This window comes from Erythrolamprus reginae, chromosome 3 (genome assembly GCF_031021105.1).
Source record: "Erythrolamprus reginae isolate rEryReg1 chromosome 3, rEryReg1.hap1, whole genome shotgun sequence".
Taxonomy (NCBI): Eukaryota; Metazoa; Chordata; class Lepidosauria; order Squamata; family Dipsadidae; genus Erythrolamprus; species Erythrolamprus reginae.
In genome coordinates this window covers 101,891,927-101,910,010 of record NC_091952.1, presented here as the reverse complement: position 1 = coordinate 101,910,010, position 18,084 = coordinate 101,891,927, and the positions used below count along the sequence as shown (strand labels likewise).

The 18,084-nt window shown below is 39.5% G+C and overlaps 1 protein-coding gene across 1 annotated transcript; it reads right to left on the bottom strand.

Moving 5' to 3' along the window:
- Positions 1-215: 215 nt before the first annotated feature.
- On the bottom strand, positions 216-15,054 carry LOC139165362 (mucolipin-3-like). The gene is made up of 12 exons (XM_070748552.1): positions 14,833-15,054; positions 9,672-9,839; positions 8,366-8,517; positions 6,134-6,220; positions 5,960-6,056; positions 4,807-4,906; positions 3,941-4,053; positions 3,701-3,850; positions 3,075-3,176; positions 2,831-2,953; positions 2,253-2,459; positions 216-386 (listed from the first exon to the last, which is right to left on the bottom strand). Exons 1-12 carry the CDS (start codon positions 15,052-15,054, stop codon positions 216-218), a joined length of 1,692 nt encoding a protein of 563 aa, XP_070604653.1.
- Positions 15,055-18,084: the final 3,030 nt, after the last annotated feature.

Genomic DNA, 18,084 nt, shown 5'->3' with positions numbered 1-18,084 from the left:
CTATCTATCTATCTATCTATCTATCTATCTATCTATCTATCTATCTATGACATTGGGGGATCATGGGAATCCAGAGCAGCTTTCAAACCAGTGTACGGTCACTAGGCTTATGAGAAAGTGCCTACAGTTTCACTAGATTCAACACTGATGTTCTATTAACCTGCTTTCTGTTCTCACAGCAGCCAACTTAATTTAATATTGAAGAAACCAAGCTGTCAGATGATGCATCTGTCACCCAGGCCTTTAGTCACCAACCTTTTACAACAACAGAAAATATTGATAGGACTCTCCTCTTCTAATCTGTATCTTCCAGAGTTTGGCAGGTCTTTGCACTGGGCTATGAATGAATGAAGTTCTGTCTCTGGAAAGCCTTCACGCTGGTAATGCTAAAAAAAAAAAGTTGTTATGTAGTACAACTCCAGTGGATATTATATGGCTATGAAAAACACAATTTTTAAAGAGGGATAAGGAAAAATAGGAAAGGTCAGGTTTCTCCTGGTGAGTTAGAAGCTATTAAAAAGGAGAAAAGTGAGGTTCTTGCACCCTATTTCTCATCCACCTTCCCCCATGTTTCCACAAGAGATTTGGAGATTAGGGTGGACTTGTAATCTGCATTTTATCGGTCTTTAAACTCTGGTAGAAATGACAGGGGAACACAACTTTGAGCCTCAGGATTCCAGGCAGACTCTAGTAGCCTTGGAGGAAATATTCAGATGTCTTCCAAATGATGCTGCCAAATTATACTTTTTCATATGAGAGAAAAGGAAAATTCTGAAATCAAAGAGCAAAGCCACCTTCTCCAACTCCTTGTGATTTACATGGATACATCCATTCAGTTTTATTGCCCAGGAATGGTAAGAAAGTGATGTGGTTTTGCCACCTTCCAGGATGGGTTTTCAACCTCCCACAGCACTAGATTTTTTTCAACTTCCAATATGAAAGCTAACCAGAGCCAAATCTGCTTTGTCAAATCGTACGTTAGCTACCTGAAGATGCGGACGGCTGCTAAGGCAGTAATAAAATAATACAGAGGGAGCAAGGCCTTTGAAATATGGCACTGGAGAAGACTTCTGCGAGTCCCTTGGACTGCAAGGCGATTAAATCGGTCAGTCCTAGATATCAACCCTGACTGCCCTTTAAAAGGCCAGATGCTGCAGATAAAACTCAAATACTTTAGCCACCTAATGAGAAGGAAGGACTCACTGGAGAAGAACCTAATGCTGGCAGAGATTGAGGGCAAAGGAATAAGGGGATGGTAGAGAATGAGGTGGCTGGATGGAGTCACTGAAGCAGTCAGCGTGAGATTTAATGGACTTCAGGGGATGGTAGAGGACAGGAAGGCCTGAAGGAATGTTGTCCATGGGGCCACAATGGATTAGACACAACTTTGCATCAAAAACAACAAAAATCATAGGAATTGTGTTGAATTAAATATCCTTGTAATTCAATATAAACATAACATTAACTTAAAATCTTGTCTTGTTCCTGGGGTCTTCTCATGTCAGTATTGCAAGAAGAGTGCTTGAGGGCTTTTCATATTTTTTTTGTCTTTAGGGCCTACAGAGGACATTAGGAAGTTGGAGCACCCAAACTATCTTCTGAAGAGATTCCCTCATATTATAGGCAATGGGAAGGGAAAAACAACTGTTATCATAGTACATGTCCTCTTGCCCAAGGGAAATTAAGCATAGTAGTTCAGATTAAAGTAGAGTTGGGAAATTAAGCAATAGGTTATAGCCTTAAACTTCAGTCTTGGTTGTTCTAAAGAACTTGCTCAGTTCTTTAGAACCAGATAAACCATGCTAACAAAAAAAATTAAATACAAAAAACTTATCACTCAGCTATGGAATAAATGGAACAGATGGCCTGTGATTTGGATGCATTATGCGCAGGCCAAGCCCACCCCAGTTCCGCAAAGGGGGGAAACATCGCAATACATTATATGACGGTAACATGACTCTGTGAGTTTGACATAGACTGAATAAATGATGACACTGCATCATGATGTCATCATGCAAATGGCCCTTTTTTGCTTACTTGCAGTAAATATGAACTTATCAGAGCTCTATGTCATTTGTATGATGATGTCATGATGTTATGCTGAATTCTTGCAAAGGTGTAGAATATCTCTGTTTCCACAAGAGAATAATGAAATGAACAAAATCATTTGATATTCAGAAAACTATTTCAGAACTTTTGGAAATTCACATTTCAAAAATTAAACGTAACATCCTATAGTGATGTTTATGTACCTTCACTGTTTCATACGTGTCTGTAATTAAGGCAATGAAGAGACTCAGAACCATGTAGATAAAGAGGCTAATGAAAGAGTAGAGGTAGATCCGGCTGAACAGCCACACCAGGTAGCTTTTCTGTTGCATTTTTGCAAAAGTAGCAAACATGTCATCTCCATTTATCAAAGAGAAAAGACATTCAGAAACCATATTCAAGGTATGGAACTAGAAGAGAACAAATATTCAGGAACAAACAGACAAAAGAAAAGAAAATTATTTCCATTTTTTGCTCAAGTTGTTTAAAAAATACTGGTCAAATACAGTAAACTGCAAATAAATGTTACACGTTTTACTCAATACCAGCCCTTGAAAATCTCTGGATATTACAATATTTTATTAATGTGCATCAATGCCTCAGATAATGCAGAATATATACCTATACGTGACAACTCCATATTCTGGTGATCATGTATAGTTACATAACTAAAGTGATAAACTGGCCCTTTCAGATATCTTGGCAGCGTGCTCATTTTGTTAACATTTGCCCAAGACCCTTCAGATACAAAACTAGATGACAAACATCCAACTCACAGTACCTTAGCATGATATGGGCCCAGCACAATCCAGCCACAGAAACAATAACCCAGATAGATCATAGCCGCACAGGAGCAAAATCGAATGACATTGGGCAATGCTGCACGGAGAGTCAAAATAAGCAGCTGAAAAACAAGGCCCAAGAAAAACCCAGAGATGCTCATTAGACTTTCCAAAGATATTCAGCATTGCCAGGTAATAACAGAAAAGAATACCAAGAGCATGAGTGTTCCAGAAGATCCTTACATTATATTTCTTAAAGAAGCTGAGGTAGCGGATCACTCCAAGCCACACAAGCATGGTGGAAGTTCCTAACAGGATACTGCAGACGTCATAGCTTGTCAGACTCTATATGAAGATTAAGATGATGTTCAATAAATTACACTAACGGAATTTCAGTTGGGGTGCCCATAAAAAAAGGACCTTTTATATTCATTTTAACTCTTGGGGATACCATATTTTCTTTTCTTTTCACACTGAGATGGGAGACATAAAGTTCTGCTAGATTAGGAGACCGTTCTGGGGAGGTGAGTAAACCTTATTCCATTAAAAAGAAATGGGCTAAAAATGTCAGGGCTGTTTCCTGGTGGACAAAGAGCACAAATGCATTGCACAGCAAATTAATAGACTTTTAATGATATGCACAGATACTGCTCATTTCTAATTTCTAATGATATTACCATGGATAGGTAAAATATACAGCTAGAAAAATGCCTTCTCTGGAGCAGCAGTTTTCTCAATGTGACCATTTCCCCCAGTTGAAGACTCAAGTGAACTATAAAAATAACAAAATTCAGGTTGGTCAATAAGATTTCAATTGGGACTTCCAAAACTGGAACACAGGTCATCTAATCAGCATTCAAGTCACTTACCTTAGCTTGTATCTCCATCTTTAATGTAGAACCAACTATGGTAAGAAGGTCACTAACGATGATCATGATATACCATCCATTGACAAATTCCACTAGATCAGAGAAAGATACTTCTTTCTTATAGTGATGTTGGAAAAAAATCACAAATTCCTAGGATACGTGAGAGGGCAAGAAAAGAGAAATTGCTATTGAAAAGCTGCAATTAAATTTATTAAGAGATACTGACAAACATAAGCTTACCCTTTGTAGATAAATTCCTTTAATTACAGATCGTGTGCAGAGAATCAGTGATGCAAGACATGTCATTATGACAAAACCATCAAAGATCATCATATAATGGGTATTCTTCTGTACTGGGAAAAAAAAGATTGATTTACTTGTCTATACATAATAGTTAACCTGATACTCTCATAGAACACATACTCATTTGTGTCTGAGGGAAAATTTTCTTTGTGAAATTGCCTTGAGAGAGTGCTAATAATGGAGAAGAGGCCTCCATCTTACTTCATTTTTCAATACAGGGAGAGGTGGATAATTAAAGGATTCAAAGCCATCAAAAAGAATGAATGCTTCACACTTTTGATAGTCTAAAGAGGACCCCTCCTCCCTCAAGTTATGTAGTTATTTGCATTTGGGGCAAATTTCCCATTGTGGGGAATTCCCTTCTAATATACTGTAAATCAGAAGTGAAATTCAGCAGGTTCTGACAGATTCTGGAGAACCAATAGCGGAAATTTTGACTAATTAGGAGAACCGGCAAATACCATCGCTGGCTGGCCCCAGAGTGGGGTGGGAATGAAGATTTTGCAGTATCCTTCCTTGCCACGCCCACCAAACCTCACCCACCAAACTGGTAGGGAAAAATTTTGAATTTCGCCAGTAATGTAAATATTAACCATATAGAAAGAGACTTTTTTAAGGACTATAGGTGAAATGATGTAACACACATATTCAAATTGCGTGCTCAGTTGACAAACATACTTAAAAAAATATAGTTACTACAGAACATAGCAAATACTATATTTAACTTCATGCATCACTAGGCCTTCAATAAAACCTAATAAGCACTAAATAAGTAATAACAAAAGTATGTTTTTTAAGCTTACTTGATCCAGAAACATGCCAGTCTTTACATTCCTTGATGGCAATATCATTGTCTAGGCTTATTTTAATTCTTCCACTATGAGCTTTGTTATCAAAGAGTATCTGTAGATATTGTGGAGATAGAAAAGATGCTATTATTCTTATTTCTAAACACTCGTTAGTTCAGATAGAATCTGAATAGTTTATGCCTAATGCTTGGTAATAAAATCAAAATCTATATCTATCTACCTACCTACCTACTTTCCATCCATCCATCTATTTATCTATCTACTATTCTTCTCAAAAAAGCCATAAAGTCTTATAGTTAGCTTGAAGTATAACTTTGAAGCAGTGATGGCATATAAAAAGCATGTTTTGTAGAAAACAGAAAATGCTTGGAGTTAATTTAGTTCTGTCAGTGTACCATTCTCCCCCAAATCTAAGCAGTTTAAAAATAAGGTAGAGAAATAGAATAAAGGAAGACTATATCTGAATAATCCTCGAACAAAACTTAACAAGAGAACATGACCCAATGTCTTCATCTTTTTAATATTGTTTCAGAAATTTTGCTATTCTTATCACTATTTGGGTTTTATTGCACTTTTCCATCTGAGGAGTATTCAAGTTGATCGCCAGCCACAGTCAACCAAAAATAAATAGAAACAAATTTTAAAATGTACAATTACAATATAGTTACACACATAATAAAAGTATTAATATTATTGTTAATATTATTGTCAAAAAGCTAATACTATATAGAATTATGTTTTGAACTTAACTAAAAGAAGAGTAGGTGAGTTACCGCGAAAATTAATGTGAATTGTAGGACACACACACACACACAAAGAATAGCTGATTTACCAAATGGGTATTTGCAGCTGTGGGCAGGCAAATCTCTGGTAGCAATAAATCATTGGTGCCTGCCTCTTGATTAGCTTCAGCGTTATCATTTCACTTTATTTTCTACTTCTAAATTGCTAATGTATATACTGCAATAGTCCACTTTAAGAAGAAGCTGACACAATCTAGGCCCATTTCTCCCATCCCAAACCTGCCCTTCAGAAAATGACTAATTACAAGTCTTCATCAGTTCAATTTTTTTTACTTGCTTCCTAGTTTATCTGCACATAAACAACCAAGCTCAGAAAGTTCCAAGGACTCCACCTCTGTACTTACTGTTAGTGTGAAATCATAGCAGTCTGGGAGTTCGTGTTGTCGAACAGTCTGGAGATTAATGGCCTTCAGTTTGAATGTGAGTGTCAGAGTTACAAGTCTAGAACAGAGACCGGAGCTTTATTTCACCATTACCAAAAATGTTCAAGAATGCCAGCAACTTTTATTTCTCCTCACCTCTGGAAGTCCAAAGTAAAATTGAAAGGAGTCTTCCTAAGTGTCCCATTTTCCAGAGGTAGCATTGGCTCCACATAAAGACACTCTATGGGAAGACAGATGCTTTACGGCATATAGAAAATACTCAATATTTAATAAGACGAGGAAGACAGAAAATCAGTAATAAGGAATCTGGTCACTAGTAGTCTTATCTAAATAATACGAGATGTAAAATCTTTCTTCATACTTGCAAGAAAAAAGCAGCTATGTTTTTTCATTAATTTAATGCATATATTTACTGAACTTCTGCCTTATGGGAATTCTTATTTGATAAAGAATCCCTGAAAATATCTGCTTGTTAAAAATAAACCCAAAAAGGAAATTTTATACTTGATCCACAGATCAGTACCCTAATACCCTAATTTCTATGGTTACAGGCCCTTCTACTTATGACTGTAGAATGATGTTTCAATGCAGTTATGAATTACTTCCATCTGAATAAAATGAAGAAACAGTAATTCAGAAAGTTCTTGTACTGTAATTATTTGTATATGTTACACATTGGTTCATGTAATTGCATACATATATCAAGAAAAGACCCTCAATCTGTCAACAGTCCTTTAATATCTTTCATACCCAAGAGGTTTAAGCTAAGATATCCTTACAGAATTCAGCTTTTGGTATTGTTTGGAAATGTTGTGCACATATGTTTACTACATTAGTTCGCTAAGAGATTATTATTTATGTCACTATTTCCAAACTCCAAAAATAAGTCACAATGCTTCTGAATTCTCATAACAGACACTACCAATAATTCTATATGTTCAGTAATCAATATTCATGTTGAACAGTTAAGACTGTCCACTCAAATTTATTCACAAAGTTTCAGAGGCCAGTAGTCAGCCAATATATTTCGGTATTTGCCTAAAGCACATAAACATGAATGGCTCAGGCAAGTAAACTAACTGGATTTGTAAGTGCATTGTAAGGTGACATTTTCTTCAATACTTCAGGGAAAAAGTAAGAGCGCAAAATAATCCACACAGCAAACATTTATGTCATCCAACAGGATACTAATGCTTTCTATCACATGTCTACAGTCTGAGGGCACTGCCTCACTTTTCCTAATAGTAAAGTTCACCATGAACCTGAATCACCAATTAGTGTTGGTGATGTTTGCAATGTTGAGTTGGCAAGACACTTTTGTGAATGAGGGACATCAATTGCTTCAATTTTGATTATACTACAGTATCTTGCAAGTAGATGCACCCTTAACTCTGTTCAATAATTACCAGTATGAAGAACCTGCTTCAGATACAATAAAGTCAACACACTGGGCTATGAGTCAGCCATTTTTATCAGCAGGGTATCAGGCCACTTGGAAACTAAACCACGTACACCCTAAAGGTGCTTTTTCAAGAGGCACCTGGACTTTCTGGTTTTTCTTTCAAGATGTTCTGTTTCTCATCCATGAAGCTTCTTCAGCTCAGAGTTGAAGAAGCTTATTGGATGAGAAGCAAAACATCTTCAAAGAAAAACCAGAAAGTCCAGTTACTTCTTGAAAAAGCACCTTCAGGACAACCATAACCTGGATGACTGAGAATCTCCATAGATATAAACAATGTACGTCTATATGGAATATACTAGGTCTGACTGAAGCTGACATCATTTGAGTGAAATGGGGCAAGGAATTAAATGAAGCACCACTACTGCAGTTTTCATGACTTAAACAAGACTCTAATGTACAAGTAGTCCTCACTTACTAATCACAGTTACTAAGTGATATAGTCATAAAGTGAAACATCCCATGACAGTTCCAGTGCAGTCATTAACCAAATCACCTCAGGTTGTTAAGCAAAATGGCATATGACTTTTGTGACTTCCTGCCATTTTCCACAATGATTCTGCTTGTTGGAAACAAGCTGAGAAGGTGACAATGGATGTTGCAATCGCTGCAAGTTCAGGGATTGGTCTTAAATATACCTTTTCACTGTTGTCGTAACTCTGAACTGTTACTGAATGAAGCAATTGCTAAGTGAGGACTATCTGCAGTAGTTGAATTTCTTCCTGTACAAATAAAACATCTGAAGTGTCTACCCATTATATTGTAATGATACTGGAAATTACTATGTGTTTGCTTTTAAACACTATGACTTTGCTCAAGTTGTCTCTCTTTCTGACCTCCGCCCACCCCACTCTCATTCTCCTTTCTCTCTCACACACAGAAACAATCTATCTGATTTGAGTCAATCAGTTTCAATTTCTGGGTCAATATCGAAAGTGTCATTTCCAGGGCTGATAATTCCTCTCTTGTAGAAGTACTGACATATTGCCATGGGCGTCTCTTTTGATCCTTTCTTTTCGTAGGCGTGATTTCCAACCGAATTAGCACGCAGCTGTAAGAACTAAGCGACAAGGTACAACCAGTTAATGGAGCTGCCTGGTAATTAAAACTGAACTAATTGGAGACGCAAGAGAATGTCTGCGATGGAACATCCTGCTTTTCAGATTTATTGATCTCATGAATAGAATTACAAAGACTAAGGTTCAAATAAAACTCGGTGAAATGGATTCAGTCATAGAAAACCTCATTTTTATGGGCCAATTGCCTGTGTTACCTTTATCTCATGAGGTTACTATGGAATTAAAAGGTCTGCATCTCTTGCCTCATTAGAGCCAATGCAAGCTCTATGGTATAGGAAACCAATGTGATTTTCCTTCCATTCATATCTGTTTACATATAATGACTTGGCTTTTTCAAGCTTAGTTTAGATCCAGTGTACAATATTTTATAAAATACTAGCTGAAAACCCAGCGCTACACGGGTATTTATAGACCTCAAAGCATTTGTCTGACAGGGAGCCATTGAGAAGGGTCTTTTGCCCCCTACTCCCATGCCTATCACCCCTGCCCTCCCCTTCCCATGTGATCTTCTTTCTGCTCTTTCTACAATCTTGGCACTTTGCCCCAAATCCACCAGGGGGCGTCGTCTGCCTCTAACAGGGAGTCATTGAGAGGGGCCTTTCTTCCCCCTACCCCCATGCCCATCACCCCTGCCCTGTCCCTCCCCCCTCCAACGCACTCCTCTTTCCCACCCTTTCTACAATCATGCCACTTTGGGCCACCTTCTGTCAAGAGAAGGGAATATCAAGTGCTTTCCCATTGGCCCAGTGGAGGACAAATGTCATGGCTGGCTTTCTAGAGGAAGCTGTGACAGAAGTGAATCATAGACAATGTCCACTCTAGGACGCTGCACTCACTCTCATTAATGGCCCAGATGTTTCAGAGTTATGCTGGAACACACACACACACTAAGGGGTACTAGGGTGTCTTACTCCCACAGTATTTGTTTCCATAGGGTAAATCATCTGTGTACCAAGTTTGTTTAAAATTGCTTGAGTCATTCCAGACTTATGCTGGAACATACAGCCGATAGATGGATGGATGGATGGATGGATGGATGGATGGATGGATGGATAGATAGATAGATAGATAGATAGATAGATAGATAGATAGATAGATAGATAGATAGATAGATAGATAGATAGACTAATATTACCTGGTTTATTGCGAAAGAGATCTGGTCATAGACCTCTTTTTGTGTGTACACTGCATAGGTGTCATCCATGCTGTCCATATAGCCTTTCAGGAATAGATGCTTAAAGGATACCGTGTTTTCTTCTTTAAATGTAACCACCATTTGATTGCTTAAACCAAAAACTACAAGCTGAAAATATCAATAGAAAGGGAATTCTTCAAATACTCAAAAAGTCCATTCTGACCACAAGTACATTAAATTTTTTAATTGATGGAGCATTCGTAGCTACCGTATCTTTCAGAGTATAAGACACACTGGAGTATAAGACGCACCTTAGTTTCGGGGGAGTAAAATAGAGGGGGGGAATCTACCTATCAGGTATTCATCTGGTTAGTGTTCTTAGTCAGTTCAGCTCGAACACATTATTTTATCCTCTGGTTAGGGCTGAAAAAGCCTTTTTCAGAGGGGGTAGGAATGAAAGCAAGCCTGCAAAGACTTAGGGCTGGAAAAAACCTTCTTCGGAGGGCATAGGAAGCAGAGAAGATTGTCAGCACCTTGCTAGGGCTGGGGAAAAAAACTTTGAAAAAGTAACATTCAAAGTATAAGTCACACCCAAATGTTCAGCCTCTTTTAGGGAGGAAAAGGGTGCCTCTTATCTGTATATTCCGAAAAATACAGTAGTTCTACCACCATTCCCTACTCATTCTCTTGGTAGTTTCATTTTACCCTGAGAGTGTGAAAGGTAAATAAATCAGGAATTGAACATATAGGAAAAAAGAGCTGGGTACCATCCCTCCGATTTACAACTTTTATTTTCATTCAGTGGTCAAAGACTCCTCCTATATTTATGTAACTATATTCTTGTTACACTTATAATTTAGCCCAGTTCAATATCATGACTATTTTATTCTTTTTGATCTTGGATCTGTTTTGCTGAATAAAAACATAATATAATATTAGTATAGTTCATATTGGACATTTTCATACTATATTCTGAACACACATATTTCCTTATAGTTGGTGATCAATGAGGATTTAATTAGTAGAAGGCTGAAGAGTGACATATATAATAATGAAATGAAACTGCAACTATAATCTTGATATTGTTCATTGTCTCTACTTGACTAATAGCCTATTCTGTTCATTACCCCAATCCAGCATCCATCAAATATTTGGACTAAAAGTTCTATAATTCCTAAACGAGATAGCTATGTTAGCTGGCACTTATGAAAGTTCTTTTGCAACACAGATGGAGAATGTTGAATACTCTGTATATTTTTGTTACCGGGGAGACAATGTAAATAGGTTGCGCCTGATTGGTTAAGGCGCTGACAGCTCGTTTTGAGCGGGAAAAAATTGTATAAATAGAGCCGGCTTTTCCCTTGCCAGCTGAGACGCGTTCCAGCTGACAGTCACTTCCTAAGAGCTGAAAATAAACAGAACCGTCTCGTTTACTCGCTGTCTCGAGTCACTTCACCTGGCGACGACGGAAGAACGAGCCTTCGCTTGCCGCTATGGATTCCCTGCCTGTCGGGAGAGCCCTGGACTTCTTCAACCCGGAGAAGACTACATGGGACGCTTACCTAGCAAAGTTCAACGTCTTCCTTGAGGCTGCTGGCATGAGAGAAGCCGACAACGATCGGAAGAGAGCGATCTTTCTAAATTACTGCGGCTCGGAGATGTTCGATCTCGCCCAGACATTAACCGACCCGGCTCCGGCGAATTCGGTCTCCTGGGACTCGCTGAAGACAAAACTCGCAGCCCACTTCAAGCCGACGAAGCCGCCGATCATCTACAGACACCAGTTCTCCAGAATGGGGCAGCTAGAGGCCGAAACAATCAACCAATACGCTACGCGCCTGAGAACCGTGCTGTCAAAATGCCGGTTTGAAAACCCGGAAGCTTGGATGGGACCTGAAGATCCTCGTCTCAAACAAGATCTCAACAAGCTCCTGGCTGCGGCCGAATTCTCGGCGGATGCTACTTTGCACGCGGCGAAGTTTGCCGCGAGGGGCATGGCCTCTACGATTTCTTCTCGACGCCTGCTTTGGCTTCGACATTGGCAGGCGGATGCCAAGTCGAAGTGGCGCTTGTCATCTGCCCCTTTCGAAGGCACGAAGTTGTTCGGGGAGGTGTTGGAGGCCGTCCTTGTGGAGGACAAGGACAAGAGGAAGGTCCTCACCAGATCCTCCAGGCGCCAAGATCGCAATAGCACCCCGTACCGACGCCGGCAGCCATTTCGATGGGACCCAGCTTCCGGAGTTACCCAGGCTTCCAGACCTTATTCACAAGGTCAATATGGTCAGTCCTATTCGTACCGAAGCGATAGGACCTGCTTCCAGGGCCGGGGCAGGGGATATCAACCGTTGAAATGGCCCTTTCGAGGCTCCAACCAGCGAGGTTTCCGTGGAGCCAAGTGACTCCACAGGGCAGGTCCCTTTGGGGGGAAAACTCCAAAGGTTTTGTACCGCCTGGACGGCCACAACCTCCGATGCTTGGATTTTGGACACAGTGACCCGAGGGCTCCGCCTCGAATTCTTATGTCTCCCACCTACCCATTTTGTGCCCTGTCCAGTGCCCATCGATACTGTCAAACGGGCATTGCTGGAGCAGGAGATCGCTCATCTTCTGGAAATCCACGCCATCGAGAAGGTGCCAGCCCAAATGGAGGGCATGGGGTTCTACTCCAGGGTCTTCATAGTACCCAAGACATCGGGAGGTTGCAGGCTAATTTTGAACCTGAAGCACCTAAACAGGTACGTGTTATACCGCAGGTTCAAAATGGCCTCCCTTCGCACCATACTCGCGTCAATCAGACCCCGAGATCTCATGTCATCCATCGACCTGAAGGAGGCGTATTTGCACGTCCCCATCCATCCGGGACACCGAAAATACCTCCGGTTTTATGTCCAGGGGCAGCACTACCAGTACCAGGCGATGCCCTTTGGCCTAACTTCCGCACCGCGTACCTTTACCAAGCTCCTGGAGTTCAAAAGTAAAAGGTTAGAACTATCCTATGTTAAGGGATGTCTATTATGGGGTGACCGGGTCGTGATTCCAGAAAGTTTAAAGTCTAAAGTTTTGACTATGCTGCATGTGGGTCATCCAGGCATCGTAAGGATGAAGGGGCTAGCAAGGGGGCATTTCTGGTGGCCAGGACTAGATGCCCACATTGAGAGGTGGGTGTCCAAGTGCGACCCTTGTCAGGAGTCAAGGCCAAGACCTCCAAAAACAACGCCTATGGACTGGGATCAGCCCCAGGGCCCCTGGTCTAGATTGCACATAGATTTCGCTGGCCCCATTGATTCAAAATATTTCCTAATTGTAGTAGATGCATATTCTAAGTGGGTCGAGATAATATTAATGCATAACATCACCACATGTTCCACTATAAAAGCTTTACGCCATCTGTTTGCCACGCATGGCTGCCCAGATGTGTTAGTTTCTGATAATGGGCCGCAACTGACAGCCAGACAGTTTGAACTCTTCCTAGATCAGTTAGGGGTAAGGCACGCCCTCATATCTCCTTTTTCGCCATGGGCGAACGGATTGGCAGAGAGATATGTTCGGGTTGCCAAAGAAGCATTGAAAAGGGCTGGCCCTGGGGAGGTGCAAGAACACCTAGATGAATTCCTATTGGCACAACATATAACTCCCAATGCAAAAACCAACAGGAGCCCTGCAGAAATTCTTATGGGCAGGAAACTCAGGTCAACCTTAGATAGATTACACCCTGTGTTTTGTACAAAGAATTATATGACTGAAAATGCTGAGAGACATATGTTTATAGGGCAATGTGTATTTGCAAGGAATTTTGATGGAGGCCTTAAGTGGCTTAAGGGCACAGTGTTGCAACAAAAAGCACCAAAAACATATTTAATTTCATTGAACGATGGCCGAGTATGGACTAGGCACATCGACCATTTAAGAAGGTGCCCAGAAACTGAGTCTAGTGATCAAACACCGATTGTACACACAGACAAACCGATGGGAAACGACGCAACTCCAACATTTATGGATTTAAATATGGACTCACCCCTTCGAAGCCGCTCAGCCAGCACATCGGAGCCATCTTCGTCAGCGGAGGTCGGTGATGTGCCAGCCAGCTCAACTCTGGGGGCCGGAGTTCAACCTGGGCCCTTGGAAGCCAGAGGAGGTACCGACGAACCGACCTCCTTCCATGCCGACGACGAAGGACTAACTGAATTGCGCAGGTCCACAAGGAACACCCAAAGACCACACCGATTGGCTGAATACATCACATGGCTTTCTGAGTAATCTGTATGTTTTTTTTCTAGGAAGGGAGGGGTGTTGAATACTCTGTATATTTTTGTTACCGGGGAGACTATGTAAATAGGTTGCGCCTGATTGGTTAAGGCGCTGACAGCTCGTTTTGAGCGGGAAAAAAATTGTATAAATAGAGCTGGCTTTTCCCTTGCCAGCTGAGACGCGTTCCAGCTGACAGTCACTTCCTAAGAGCTGAAAATAAACAGAACCGTCTCGTTTACTCACTGTCTCGAGTCACTTCAGAGAACATATGATGAAGATACATATATTATTAAATTTGTCAATACTAAATACTTGACAAAAATATTTTCTTCCAAAATATTCAGTGTGTAAGAACACAGGTCATTTCAATACTTACAGATGGTCCTTGATTTACAATCACAATTATGACCAACATTTCTGTTGCTAAGCAAGGCAATTATTACATGAGTTGTACCTGATTTTATTTTTAAAAATGGGGGGGGGGCATGGTTTTTAAATGAATCACTGCAGTAATTGATTGAATTATGCGGTTGCTAAATAAATCCAGCTTTCCCTATTGACTTTGCTTGTTGGAAGCCAACTGGGAAGATTGCAAATGCAGGTCACATGTTTCTAGGATGCTGCAACCATCATTAGTACAGTACATGCTGGCTGTCAAGCGCCCAAATTCTAATTATATGACCAAGCCCTTGTAACTTTAGACAGTTGCTAAACAAATGGTTATAAGTCGAGGACTGCCTGTATTAAGGTCTGAAAGTTTCAAATACCAACCGTACAGATGGTTCTAAAAACACAAGTCACTAAAGCAGCAGTAAATCAGAGGTTGTCACTCAACTGGTTATAATTACTTGAATTTATATAGCAGTAGCTAAAAATGTGTAAGTAATAATTGTACTGCAGCTTTGTATCTCACCTGGATAGTGACCATAGCTATTTTCAGAATTTGTATGCCCAGCTTCCACGGTTTCCTTCCTCGGGCCCAGAATTTTTCACAGTGATTCATAAAGAAAAATTTAAGTTTTCTTCTTAACTGATCTTCCAGAAGCTGGCACATTGATGCATGATGTTTTACACTGTATAAATGTTCATCATCCTGAGTACTGCAGCTGCCTACAAGCACTTCAGGATTTTCCATTGCTGGAACAGAAAAAAACATTAGCAATATTGGAATGATTAACCAAAAATGCTATGCATGTATTTGTGAGCATATCTAAAACTCAAGGTGTGATTGTCTCCTTTAACAACAAGAGTTTCAACTCTAAACTACAAGTATTACAGCACCTTCCATGCCAACTTATAGCCCATTGATGTTATTTCATCAACTAATCACAGCAGTGAAAAAGATATTAACAGTGAAGAAAAATGAGTTCTCCCACAGTTCTCATGTTCCTATCATAGAAAGCACTATTTTTGGAACCAAACATAAGGAGGTTTTTCCCATAAACACATTATTTTGTTTATCAGTTTTCCTGTTAAGATTTTACAGGATATAGTTTCACGAGTTATTTCTCAAAAAAATCTTCGACATTTCTCCCATCCTCCCCCTCTCTTACGTGCACATTTATCCTTGGCTCTTGCTTGATTTCTGCACCATCATAAAATGGCTGAGAATCACGGCTTCTGAATGGTCTAGAAGTCCAATAATGAATAACTGGGTTCTTTAAGACATGTATATTATATGGAACTCCATTCTATGTCTTACCGTCATACAGATCACACTTTCAGAGAAAAGTCACAGAACAAACCAATTTTTAAATCCAATTCCTTGAGCTAAGAAACTTTAGCACATTGAGGGAGTTCCATAAACAACTTCCTGGGCTTTTTAGTATTAGGAACCCTAGAAATTACAATATATTCTGTTTGCTCTTAGAGTACAGATGTCATAGAATCTACTTAAACTTCCTTCTAATTCTATTGACCCCCTCACAGAAGGCATGTGAATTATTTAGTTCTGTATTTGCAACATTGGCCTTAATGTATTACAAATTGTTGTTAGAGGACAACAACAATGTTAAAAGCCGGTGTGGCTCCATTCCAAAATAAGTGTGCTCAGAGGCAGGTCTCTCATCTGAAAAATGGAGCTTTCTTCTATTCATGTCTGGGTAGAAAGACAATAGATAGGAAGTAGATCCACTGTGAGAATGAAGACAAGGTATTATCAACATCTTTAATACTGAAGATACCAGAAAACCAGGTTAACTAAATTCAAAGAATTTATTATTGAGAATTGTATGGTGCTCAAGAAATATAATTGCATTACTGGTATTGCTATGAAAAACACAAGAAGCAATATTTGGGGAACAGATTCCTACGCATACGAAGGACAAAGAAGTTAATCTATAAAGCAGTAGCTCACTTCCCTTCTCTTTCCCTCCTCTTCCCTGGTCCAGGATCTATATTATATGTGGCAGATTCCTCAATTCATCTCTTTCTCTTTCAAAAAGCACCAACGCACAATTGATATATTAAGATAAATGGGAGGAAAATCATTGTTATCTCATTTGACACTGGCATTTAAACGGGAAGTAATTTTGTGCTCGTTCTAAAGCAGTACAAAAATATTTTCATATACTGTATTAAATTATTTTGTGGGACCTATCATATTTGTGCAAGGTGACTGTCTATTCCACAGGATTATTAATGTCATATCGATCCTGTAATACTGCCAACCCAACAGGGATGCTCATAATCTCATAAGATACAGCAAAACCCATGCAAATCCAAATTATTTATATAAATGTTGCAGTCAACTTATCAAATATAATGCTAAACATTTTCTTTATTGATTTCAATTGCCAAATCAGAGCCAGAGGAAGTAACTATATGCACAGAGTTAATTAGTGAATATACAGTCCATTTTTGGTATCATCATTTGAAAGTAATACGCCGCCTCCGAACTGATTTAACTGTTGCTCATAAAATCATACATCACAATGTACTACTCCCTGTTGGCGACTACTTCACCTTTAACAACAACAACGCAAGAGCATGCAATAGATACAAACTAAATGTAAATTGCTCCAAACTAGACTGCAGAAAATACAATTTCAGCAATAGAGTGGCCTGGAATTCACTCTGTTGTTTCTTCCCCCAATCCCAAAATCTTCAACCTTACATTATCTACAATAGACCTCTGCCCTTTTCTAAGAGGTCTGTAAGGGGTGTACATAAGTGCACCTTTGTGCCTACCGTTCCTGTCCTAATGTCTCTTTATCTTTTCTATCTCTACTTTATACTTATATTATGTTAAACATACTACAATACAATACTATATTTGTATGATAAATAAAATAAAATAAATAAAGAAATAAATAAAATAATCAGAATTCAGAAACATTTTCAAAGAACGGGAAGGCAATAATATACCGGTAATCAAATCCTTGAGTTGAATTTTATTCCTGATGACAACATAGGTAGATTCATAAAGTGGGGTTTTGTGGTGGGGGGGGGTGGAGGGCTACAATCAGTGTGAAGGGCTACCAAACCTACCACACTGTGGGCATTGTTTATGCAGGACGCCCTGCATTTCCTTTCATCATCTTTCAGTGCAAATTGGATGCTCTGGGGTGGAGCTCCATTTTTGCTACCCCACTGCATCCCCCCCGCCCCGGTCCGTGCAGTAGCCCACACCCGGCTACAATATGGAAATGGTCTTGCCATTGCATTCTAGGATTTTTTTTCAGCTAGTCTACACATGAGATCCTTCACAGACCAAGTGTTTCTAAGTGCTAAATACAAGTACGCCCTACTCCACTGTTCAACTAGACAAGATTTGTTGAAATTTTGATTTAGTTGGTCATACTTTTCAATTCAATACAATTAGTATATTTTTCATGTATTTATTAGATTTGTGTTTAGGAAGTTCAGAGTAGGTTTATAAATTAAATTAGAGTGGTAGATTTAGCTGGCCATCTATGGTTTGTCAACACTACTATACGAGGGTCTCATAGAAGCAGAATCTAAATTTCTGACACTGTCTCAATACTAGCCACTGATGATTATTATATCATACCCTATAACTAAAATCCATTTCAAAAAACTGAACTGTTCCAAGCTAAAATTAAAAAGCCAGATGAATTTGAAAAAGGGGCTATGATTAACTTTCACCACTCAGTTGAAGTTAAAAACAAAGTTCTAGAAAGCTTTTGTTCATTCACTTAGATAT